At 37.1% G+C, this 11,992-nt stretch overlaps 2 protein-coding genes across 2 annotated transcripts; both read left to right on the plus strand.

The window, feature by feature from the left end:
• The first annotated feature begins 146 nt into the window (after positions 1-146).
• On the plus strand, positions 147-9,748 carry adipor1a (adiponectin receptor 1a). The gene is made up of 9 exons (XM_084395295.1): positions 147-524; positions 1,985-2,061; positions 2,163-2,360; positions 2,464-2,577; positions 2,851-3,022; positions 5,599-5,785; positions 5,880-6,067; positions 8,284-8,477; positions 8,559-9,748. Exons 3-9 carry the CDS (start codon positions 2,217-2,219, stop codon positions 8,685-8,687), a joined length of 1,128 nt encoding a protein of 375 aa, XP_084251421.1. The 5' UTR covers positions 147-524; positions 1,985-2,061; positions 2,163-2,216; the 3' UTR covers positions 8,688-9,748.
• Positions 9,749-10,285: 537 nt separating this feature from the next.
• Positions 10,286-11,705, plus strand: rabif (RAB interacting factor). Its single transcript, XM_084396261.1, has 3 exons — positions 10,286-10,481; positions 10,616-10,778; positions 11,024-11,705. The coding sequence occupies exons 2-3, from the start codon at positions 10,629-10,631 to the stop codon at positions 11,270-11,272; spliced, it is 399 nt and encodes a 132-aa protein (XP_084252387.1). The 5' UTR covers positions 10,286-10,481; positions 10,616-10,628; the 3' UTR covers positions 11,273-11,705.
• Positions 11,706-11,992: the final 287 nt, after the last annotated feature.

Here is an 11,992-nt window from a genome sequence, read left to right on the forward strand (position 1 = left end):
ATAAAGACGGATGAGGATTGGGGATTATAGGAGATTGGCGAAGGCCAGCTGGTTTAACAAAAATACTTCATCTCCGTTTAAAAAAAAAATCTTTCTAAAGGCTGTCAGCACGTGCCATATAAATGTGACCATAACACAAAGATGCTGCTGCAGTGTAGTAAAACGCTTCAGTATTCTCTGCAGTCCTCAGACTGAAGTTCAACCTTCACTACCTGGTATTTTACAATAAAATAAATCACCTGCTGGAGATTACTGCTGTAAATGTGGAAGCATTCACAAGAACCACCAAATAAATGGGTTAGTGCCCTTAAATAGCGCTGTGGGGGTTTTTACCAAATATCTTGCAGGACCGTCTTTCCCCAGCAGGAGGCGCCGCCGCGGTGTTATTTCAAAGACAACAGAGCCAGTTTGAACTCGCCGTATTGCACACAGCAGCTTTCAACTCTTTTTTTTCTCCATCCTGCTGGTGTTTGGTGGCCGTCCGGAAGAGATCTAATTTCTTTAACAGCAGTTCTGGAAATCAGGTAACCGTTTGCACGATAAAATGTCTCATTATTTCAACGCAAAGGCAAAATTGTGATTCATATAATGTTGTGGACGCATCCAGACACAGTACTTTAGCGGTGCGTAGCGGTTTCTGTGTCTCAATGCTAACCTGCTCTAATAAACCAGCTTGGTTTTTTTTAAAGCGCTTAATTTCGTACTAATTAATCGTTGTTAGTGGCATTTTTGCGAATAATATAGTATAGTTGTTGTTGTAGCATTGTTGCTATGTTATGTATGATGATTTTGTAAGTGTTGATCATGACGTGTGCCGGTGTTTTGGCTGTTCGTCCTCTAAAATTTAAAGCCCCTTGTTAGCCAGCAGGCTAATACCGTTAGTCATTGGTATGAGCTATATGATGACACTTCATACTGAGATATTTGTCAGTTATTACGGGTTTGATTTAAAATCCACTGAGCTGCATATCTAGACGTATTTGGAATCAAATACGACATGCGTTCCAACGTTCGATTCGAATTAGTGGTAACGTTAAGGATTTTGATTCATCACCGTGACTCGAATCTTTTAAATCAGACCACAAAAAAATGGATTCGTTCAGTGTCTTGTTTCCGCATTTAATCGGATGAGAGTATGAGTCAATGACTCGTTTACTCAAACAACACCTAGGCGTTTAATACGTGTTATTGTACTGTATACAAATTAGTTTTTCTACAATTCTTTAGTTATTATTATTATTATTGTTATTATTTTTAATAAAGACAATTATAGCCTAATTAATTAAGATTTTCAACAATGTCTTTATCTCATGAGAAATCTGTCAGTCATTTTCACACATTCACGAACAGTCATTTTCACACACTGTCTCGTTTAGTGACGCTTTTCGAATTTCGTTTTAATAGAGTGCAATGGACTACTACAATCCCATGAAGCATTACAAATGACAATTGAGTTAAAAACTATGGATAAATATAAAACTATTATTAAATGTCTATATAGAAACAATATAGTTTACGTTTATTGTAAAATATGGTTATTTATTCAAATATTTAAGAAGTTTGAATTTAAGACTCAATTACGTAATTTAGGATTCACTAAAGTATTGCTTTTTGCCACTATTTACTTATAACAATTCTCTGATTGGTGGACATTTCTTTGCAGAATTATGGGTAACATAGTTTTTCTCCTGGAATTCCTCTGTTAAACAATTATTTTTTTTTTTAAATCGAATAAAAAATAAGATAACCTATATAATTCATACTGATGGCTTCAACAAAAGCATAAACCAATCGATTAACATCTTCCACAGGTTTGTAAGTTAACATTTTAAAATCAATTCCCCTATGCAAAAAATGAATAGGATATATTTCTTTATTTTGGTTTGGTTTATTTATTTTGATAATGATTCGAAAAAACACAGCCAGTATTTTGAACTGAGATAATGATGCCAAGTGGTTTTTATTTGTTTTTTCCCCCCCTAAGATTGAATGCAATTTCATAGAGAGGCAAACATCAGCAGGCTGGTTTAGACCTGTATGTGTTCAAAGCACCTGCCAGAGGTAAGCAGTCTCTTTTGTTGTTTCGGGTCACTGGTATTGTCATGACTTGACTTTGCCAATGAAGTTTTGTTTTAATTGAATGTATTACTTTTGGCCCACAGTGAACTGAAGTGTAGGCTTCAGAGGTCTGGGTCGAGTCACAGGGCAGTCTACTTATGTCAGGACAAATCAGGTCTGCCAGTCATGCGGACTGCAGGGTCACTGAGGAATGCCACGTCCCAGCCGATGTGGAGCTGATGGAGCTGGGTCCCCTGCTGGAGGAGAATAGCCCCATAGGAGCCAAAGGACTCCAGTCAGAGGCAAGCCTCGCAATTATTAATCTGAATGCATTAGAGAGTCTTTCATTTTCAGTGCCAGCAGAAAGTGTTGCAGGCTCATTTTGAGCTCTGATTGTGTCCACAGGGAGCAAGTGCTCTTGCTGATGATGAAGAGGAGGATGAAGAAGTCGGAGAGGTTCTGACGCTACCACTTCAGGCTCACCGTGCAATGGAGAAGATGGAGGAGTTTGTGCATAAGGTGTGATCATCAAACACAACGCCTTTAAATCTTAAACAGAAATTTAAATGGATAGTTCTCCCCAAAAAATGTAACTTGTCACCATTTACTCACCCTCATGTCATTCACAACCCTGTATTTTGTTGTTGTTGTCTATACAGTAAAAGTCAATGTTGTTTTGGACCCCATTGAGTTCCATTCTATGAGCAGAAACATTCTTCAAAATATCATACAGTCATACAGGTTTGGAAGGGCATGGAAACAAAGCGGTAATGCCGTATCTCTGTTCTGCAGGTCTGGGAGGGCCGTTGGAGGGTCATTCCCTTTCATGTCCTGCCAGAGTGGCTAAAAGACAACGACTACCTCCTGCACGGTCACCGGCCTCCCATGCCCTCGTTCCGTGCTTGCTTTGGGAGCATTTTCAGGATCCACACAGAGACTGGGAATATCTGGACTCATTTGTTGGGTAAGGTTGGGGTTACAGTGTGGAGCTGTCACAGAGAATGGTGGCTATTGTGCACCTCATGCATATATTTAGTGCAATAAGTTGCAGGGGATCAATTACAAGTACAAACGCTGCTCTCATTTTGAGAGCATGCAAGATTATAAATATTCATATGAGTTTGTTCAGTGTTGTTATTGTTAACTTAAACTATTCAAATAAATTTTGTACAATGAAATTAAGCTGGAATTAAATAAAATATAACTGTTAGATGAAAAACTTAGAAATTAGAAATGTGCCTTGGCAACTAACTGAAATGCATAAGTTGAAGTACTAAAAGTAATATAGAAGAAATAATAAAGAAATATATAGGGTCCAATACTGCGCTCGTGCTCCGATACTACACAGCGTGTACAGTAGAGTGCTTGTGACAAAGAAACGCCGACATCACAGCAAACAGACCGTAGAATGGATATATCATAGAAGGATGTCTGTGAAGTAAATGTATTGAATTTATAGACTGTTAAACAAATAAAGACTGTTAAAACAATTAAATAAGCGAAACGTGGAGTGGACTAGCGAGTTTGTCAGGCGCATCCCTTATTCACAGACATCCCTGTTCCCTACTAGCCTGGAAATCCAGACCTAAATCTGAAAGATTAATGGTTCTGACATCGACTAATGAAAAACGGCCAGCTCGAGGGGCGACACCAAGCATTCGTTGGAAAATCTCACTGCGTGCAATAGGCTAGTTGCACGTGGCCGCCATTTTGGATTTCGGATCAGCGAGTGTGCGGTTAGACACTTCCGGTTTCGCTTCACTTCCGGACTTCTGGTGAATATTGTGGAAACTAATTGATACATTTAGATAAATATATTTCATACATTATAGCATATTATAATACAACTTCTTAGGCCTATATATTTATAGAATAGCAAAGTAGGCCTAATCAATATACAAGACTGAACCACATAGATGTGAAATATAAAGGCTATCATGATCATTTTGCCAGCAATGAACCATGGATTTGTTTACTTTATAATACGTTTTATTTTTAACTTAAACAAATACAACTTATAACATTCAAAACTCATCGGCTTAGACTGCATTTGAAGAAAAATAAACACAACAGTATTCATTGTCCCTCACGCATTCCAGCCACGGGTAGTCATTTTCCCATTCAATTCTATAATTTTGTGCTCTTTTCTTTTTCGCCGGCTGCTCGGAGGTAGTCATTTTTACATTTCCCCCTGTTGTCACTTGTCATCGTTGCTACGGTACGTGACTCACAATGACTGAAACAACCAATTAAAAGGGCATTCTCTGATGATGTTCCAAGATATTAAAAACGCTACGCTGATCATAGACAAACAGAGGGAGAAATTAGTATCTACCGCGCCGTCGGGTTTTTTTTTTTTTCTTGTCTTCGTTCATAGTCTGACATATATTTGAAGCTATGTGTCTGTCATGGATTTGCACTGAATTGATTCTCAAAAATACGGAACAAAGTGCGTTCCGTTATCAGTTCAATACGGAACAAGACTTTTATGTGTCAAATACGGGACGATTCCGTATTATACGGGACGGTTGGCAACCCCGTTGACGCTGCGGTACGGGCTGAGTGGATACAGACGATCCGGAGGGATGACTTCAACCCGACCACATTTTTAAATGCATATCATTTTCAGTGTATTTCACCTGTGCGTTTCTATGCTTTCTATTACTGCATTCATTTTGTGCAAGTTTCATTAATAATAATAATAATAATCTGTCTGGTGTTTATAAGCAGCACATACAGTATTGTACTACATGTAAAATATACACAAACTTACCTATATTAAATTGTTTGTGGTACCTACAGTTAAAAAATGTAAATGTAAAATATGTGATGATAATATTGATCGAGCAATTGATGCAAGTAAGTAAAAATGCATGCAGAATTGAGAAAATGGAGAATGGAGATAAATTGTAGCCTATCACAGGGCAAACATGTGAATGTTCACGGTGCATTTTATGCAAACAACTCTAATCGTAGTTGTAACTCTATATTTACAGTGGGCATAATTGTCATTGCGTATGCAGCATGAGTCAAATAGCCTACTATCTTCTGTTCGTGAGCAGTTGTATTTCATTCGTTAATCTCGCATCCGTGCATTTAATTGCCATTGGCTCGTGTGATAGTAATATGGATCTTAGTAGTATTTTAAGTGATAATTGATTCTATAAACAACTATAAAAGATCAATTTCGTCTTTCTCCGGCTCCCTGCACCGGGCGTAATGCGAAACCGGAAGTGTCTAACCGCACACTCGCTGATCCGAAATCCAAAATGGCGGCCACGTGCAACTTGGATAACCATTTCAGTCTAATTTAAATTGAATGACTCCAAAAATATCATGTAACAAGTAAAAAGTGATCTTAAACTTTATTTAAAAACAGTTGTAAAATATATTTCTTCATTGTGATATCAGGAAAGTTGTATTTTGTAAAATGCTGTGTAGCTTGCCTTTTAGTCAATTTAAAGGATCCAGACAACAACAGCAAAAAAACATTGACCCATTGTTTAATTGTTTTTTAATTTTATTTTGTTTTTTCAACAGGGTTAATCTTATTCTTGTGCCTGGGCACGCTTACCATGCTGAGGCCCAATATGTACTTCATGGCCCCCTTGCAGGAGAAAGTGGTGTTCGGGATGTTCTTCTTGGGTGCAGTGCTGTGCCTCAGCTTCTCCTGGCTTTTTCACACAGTGTACTGCCATTCTGAGAAAGTCTCTCGCACTTTCTCCAAGTAGGTTTATTGTCTCATTAACTACACTATTTCGTGGTGGAAATGACTTTAAGTGACTTATCTCTCTGTTTTCTCATGTCTCTCTCTTTCTTAGACTAGACTACTCCGGAATTGCTTTGCTGATCATGGGCTCTTTTGTACCCTGGCTTTACTACTCGTTCTACTGCTCTCCTCAGCCACGTCTCATCTACCTCACAATCGTCTGCGTGTTGGGTATTGCAGCCATCGTAGTTGCACAGTGGGACCGTTTCTCCACTCCCCGCCACAGGCCCACCAGAGCAGGTGGGCAGTGATGTATTTGCCATAACGTTTACATTTTGCCATATTTTAGGCCAATCTATAATGCTAAAAGATTAAATCTGAAGTGAAGAAATATAGTACGAAACAATAGAAGTTAAAGTGTAACTTCACAGAATAAATTTTCAACCTGCTTTGTATTGATACGTCAGTAGTATATATAAATGAACAATGAACCCTTTCTCCATTTTACCTGGACTAAGAAATTGTTTCTTTGTCCACCTGATGATGTAAAACGCTGACTTTTGACAGCTCTAGGGCTTTCGTAAAAAACACAGATTGTACTTCCCCATTTTTTTATCCTCACCCATGGACAGTCGGATCGACAAAAGGTTATTAACAGAACTGTTATTGTAGGAATTAGGTTTATCACTAAAAATTACCTCGTCAACTCTTTAAACATCAATATGGTAAAACTGGAACACCATGGCAACAGATTTCTTACCTGTACAAAATGGTGTTTTGCTTCGGGGAGGTTGGGCGGAACTGATGGAATGGTAGTTTCTTTCAGTTTTTCCTCCTCCGTTTGGCCTAAAACACTGTTGTCATCCAGATAGGTTTTTCATATTTTCTGTTGCGCTGTTCTCTCCATATCTATGGTTTATGGTTCTTTGCAGCCTTTAGCCACTGCCTACAAGGCTCTGGATCCTTCACTGGTAACCGAAAATAACTTGCTCCCAACTAAACACTTACTCATTGAATTCTTGCATCCGGAAACGGCAAACTTTTAATCATAATGGTGTTGAGTTGTATTAAGAAGTATTTCCTCCTAAAGCAAAAGAGGAGGAGGTAGCTGCAGGGTGGAATAATGTCCATGCCAAAAGGTGAATTGCTACTGTACAACAGAAACTAACCCCACACCCTAACAGGCTGTTTTCGCCAACAATTGTAAAGGTCTTTCGTCACGCCCATTACTCCGACCTGCAGATACCCACACTTGAAGCAAATCAGTATTTGACTCCCTTCAAGCCTATCCATAGACTGGGAATGGCTTTTGATGGCAACATGCCCAGTGCATTATGGGTGTTGAAGGTTTCCTACCTATTTGTCAAAAGGGAACACAACAGCCTTTTTCTCCGTTTTCTCTAATCAGGTAGCACCGACAGTTCTCTATTTTAATCTGTAGCGTACCCTCACTTTATCTTGTGCACCGGCACTTCTCACATGTTTCAGGTACTCTGAATGCCCTGCCCCTGGAACGCAATTTCACCAACCAATTGCAGGGTTTTTTTTGTGTTTGGTTTTTTTTTTTTTACTTCGAGCGCTGGACGTATATCAGAGCGAAATGGCTGCTTGAACTAGAAAAAATGTAGGACAGAACTTGATTTTGTCAATCGGGAATTGATTGGATAATTGGATTGCCTTTGTTTGCTAATTTTCATTTGAGTGACATGTTGCTGGAGGAAAGGAATGTCCCACCCTTGCACCAGTGCACGTGTCATTGGACAAGAGACATTGTTGCAAGCGGGAAGGGATATTATGTGGTTGATTAAAACAATAGAAGGATGCATAAAAAATAATAATAATGTGGGTTGCACTTTATTTTACAGTACGTGCACTTACATGTACTTACAGTGTTCTTACCTAAGAAAGTACTTGGTAATATAAGGTAACTACATGGGTTAAGGTTAGATTTAGGGGTTACTATAAGTAGTACATATGATATACATGGGGAACAGGACTGTAAAATAAAGTACTAACATAATGTGTACGGATAAATCATTAAATAAACACTGCAGTTTTACATTAAAACAAATATTTCAAAAAAAGAATTGGTGACTTTTAAACATCAAATCCCATCTTATTGGCTGTGTCACTCTGCAGCAGTTTCTCATTCAACTTGTCTTACCTGGTTATTAGAGTAAATACAAGGTTAATTCACCTTATTATAGTTAACTAAACCCATAAACTGTTTTGTTACTTGAAATAAAATGAATGTTAACTGAAATATTTTATTTTTCATTTTAGCTAGTTGCTTAATCAACATTTCTCATTTACTTGATGTACTAAAATATCTAAAGAAATAAAACCTATATAGAGTCTAGACATATATAAAAAAAGAAATGGGGGAAAAAACACTATACATTTATTTATTTAAAATGAAAATTAATCTAGTATATCAGTGTCACTAAAGTAATACTACAAGAAGACAACAGTACATTTATTCATAGCAAATTGTTTTTGAAAAATGTTTTCCTTAGGAGTTTTCATGGGTCTCGGATTGAGCGGGATTGTTCCCACCATGCACTTCACCATCGAGGAGGGTTTTGTCAAAGCCACTACTGTTGGACAGATGGGCTGGTTCTATTTAATGGGCGCCATGTACATCGCAGGTGCTGGACTGTATGCTGCACGAATTCCAGAGCGCTATTTCCCGGGCAAGTGTGATATTTGGGTAAGTTACACCTCAGTCAGAAATTATTTTGAGTATAGTGATATGCAGATGTTTTACTCGCCTATTTTGCTCTCTTCTTAGTTTCACTCACACCAGATATTCCACGTGCTGGTGGTGGCAGCAGCCTTCGTTCATTTCTACGGGGTGTCCAACCTTCAGGAGTTCCGCTATGGCCTTGAGGGAGGCTGCACTGATGACACTCTCCTCTGAGAGCTCTACAAACACATCGCTTTTCAATTAGGATTTTTAGTGCCCCCATTTATACTCATTCCTTGGTTTGTTTTTATTCACCTTTGAGTTTTTCCTTATCGTTTTGACTTTTATTCATTTTTATTCTGTTACAAAGAATCCATGAAATTTCACTTAATGAAAGGTTTTGTGTGGTTAAATGGTGCCGTAGGCTGAACAAATAATTGAAGGTTGAAGGTTGAAACATGATGAACCTTGTTATCATCAATCTTTAATTTAAACACAATCTCTTGGGTTTTGAATGTGTTTCTTTAGTAGTGGAAAAGCACTTCCATTGAGCTGTAGAGATGCCCCCTCATAATATAATGCATAATATAATGCATAATATAATGCATTTTCTTTTTCTTAATGTAAATGAACAATTCTTCACATCATTTGATGCACATCCAAATTATTGCCCAAACTTTACTGAAGAGCAGAGATGTCTTTGATATCTTTTTATTCAAAATAACTGGAAAACGCACAAAGGGCAAATAAAGGGTTTGAGGGTTTTCGGCTCAATCTACCTGCTTCGAACACATTCATAATTTTATCTTTTACTTCTAGGTCAATTGAAAATGTAAACAGGTCAACTGTTGCACCTTACAGCGCAGATATTGAATATCATTGTTATTAAAGCCTCTGCATGGATACATCTGTGCAGTCTGTAAAGTATAAACTTTCCTGTAAAGTATAAGAATATTCCCGTGCCTTAGGCCACAGGAAATAGGTTTAAAATAGATGGGCCAAAACTACAGTGTAGTAAATTTCATTAGTCTTAAACATAACTAGTTAATTTACTTTGCAAGCAATCCAATCAAATTAATAATAAGGTTACATAAATAAACCAAAAAGTTTGACCTTTATTGTTGAACTTTCTCAGACTGCTGTTTGTAAAAAAGTAGTGTTTGATCCTTTTTAAATAAATAAGCTAACTGTGTGGCTTTACCACAACCATATATTCATGTGTTACGTGTAGAGGTGGTAAATCATTTGCATTTAACTGAAATGTGAAATGTTCAAATAAATATTTATGGGTCATACTTTGAGTTTCTCTTATTTGGTTGATTTATACGGTGGAGATGATCATTCAAGTAAAAATGGAGATTTGTATACATTCAAAATGGAATCTCTGGAGGTTCATATTTATTATACATTTGCAAACAACTGTCTCTCTGAACCAGGATATTATTTGCAAATAATATCTAAATAAAGAATAACTATATGGCCCGGTTTCACAGACAGGGCTTAGATAATGCCAAGATTAGGCTTTATTTCAATCAGACATTTAAGTAGCTTTTATAAACACGGTTTAGGAAAAAAAGAACAATTCTAGTGTGCAGACAAAACAATAGCAATGACATTTTAAGACTGTCAGTGCAAGTTGCTTTCAGTTAAAACAGCTCAAACATGCATTTTAGTCTGGGACTAGGCTTAAGCCTTGTCTGTGAAACCGGGGGAATATATATCAAATATATTATCTGGATCTTAAAAGGATGTTCCCATCATGTTAGACCATAACTGCGTTTGAAAATGGAGTCTCGGCTTAATCTGAGCCGAGCGGAACGGATTCGTGGCTTGTTTTTAGCCGGTCTGCTTTAGCGGTTGCGCATGTATTAGCAGTAGCTGACACTAGTCCGCTAGTATTTTCCAACTACTGTCTATTATTGTGTTTATACTTAAGTTGCCATATTTGTACTCAGCATTTCGAAGACTATATTTGGATAACAAGTCTGACTTATGCAGGGTCGTTTTTCCTTATCGTCTGACTTGGAGGCGAGTATTCCTGTTAGTCTCTTATTGAGCCAGTTACAGCTAATTATAGCAATACCATATTAGATGCATTGATAGACTGACCATAATCAGGTAATATATGGTAAATTCTGATTAATCGTATGTTTTGTTTTTAGTTTGCTTACTAACATGGATGACAGTAAACGGTCCTCCTCTCCCGAGGGATCTGTAGATCCCTCTCTCGTGTCAGACGATGGTAAAAATGTGAAATCAGTGTTGTGCCAGAGATGTTCTTCCAAAGTGCTCTGCCCAGGCATGGCAGTGTTTGCAGAAAAGGAGGTAACTTGTTTTAAAACTAGTGTGTAAAACATTTTAAATACAGGTATGGTTCATAATGTTACATTACGATAATTCATTGTAATTTACACTAAAGTAATTTGCAAAATTATAGTAATGATATGTCTGTTTGCACAACTGACTTGTAGTTTAAAATATATATATTATTATATTATATACAATGATTATGATATTTCAAGACTGATATGTCATATGTTTTCCATGCAACATCCCTTTCCATTTACCAGCTATTTCTCCCTTCAATGAGAAAGAAAACCTCCATTGGTCAGTCAGACGGGACATTGGATGGGGACACATTAACAGCTCACTGGCTGGTTGATGACATGTACACTTTTGAGAACGTGGGTTTCACAAAAGATGTAGGCAAAGTGAAGTACCTTATTTGTGCGGATTGTGAGATTGGACCCATTGGTTGGCATTGCCTGGATGACAAGAAGAGCTTCTATGTGGCATTGGACAGGGTGAACCACGAATAGAGCACTTATTGAAGTCACTGTTTGGAAAAATCTTATTGTATTTGATTATGTAACTCAGATGGCTTTCTTGTTTGGGGAAAAAAAAACTACTATAGGTCTGGTTTTTGCTCTCTTCACAGAGTTCAGAAAAATGTAATTGGTTTTTGTATAGTTTTTTTTTATTATTATTGTGACATGTTCATTCTCACCAAACTGTATGGTAACATCATGTACACCTGTCTAACATCATAGATGAATGGAGACGGTCCTTTTAAACATTCCTTAACACAAGACCTTTCTATTATCTCTCTATGACTTTTCAGAACACATGAAGTCACTTTTGTGTATGAGGAGATTTAGGAGGTCAGTGCTTGTCAAATAACAAAATTCATGGTTGACCATTTAAGAGAATTGCAATATTATACTGAAAAAATAAAATATAACTAAGCTGTTATGAGAGTTACTATTTTTTATGCATCTAATGTATCTGTGTGTGTGTGTGTGTGTGTGTGTGTGTGTGTGTGTATAAATATATATATTTATTTATATATATATATATATATATATATAAGTGTACTATTTTTTATGCATCTAATGTATCTGTGTGTGTGTATAAATGTATGTGCATATATATATTTTAGTGTGTGTGTCACACACACATACAGGGCAAATATGTCTGTTGTAGACGTAAAGAACATTTATGATTTAAACTCGTGATTTAGGGGGAAATAAAGCAGTAAA

Source organism: Rutilus rutilus (assembly GCF_951802725.1).
Source record: "Rutilus rutilus genome assembly, chromosome: 22".
Classification (NCBI taxonomy): Eukaryota; Metazoa; Chordata; class Actinopteri; order Cypriniformes; family Leuciscidae; genus Rutilus; species Rutilus rutilus.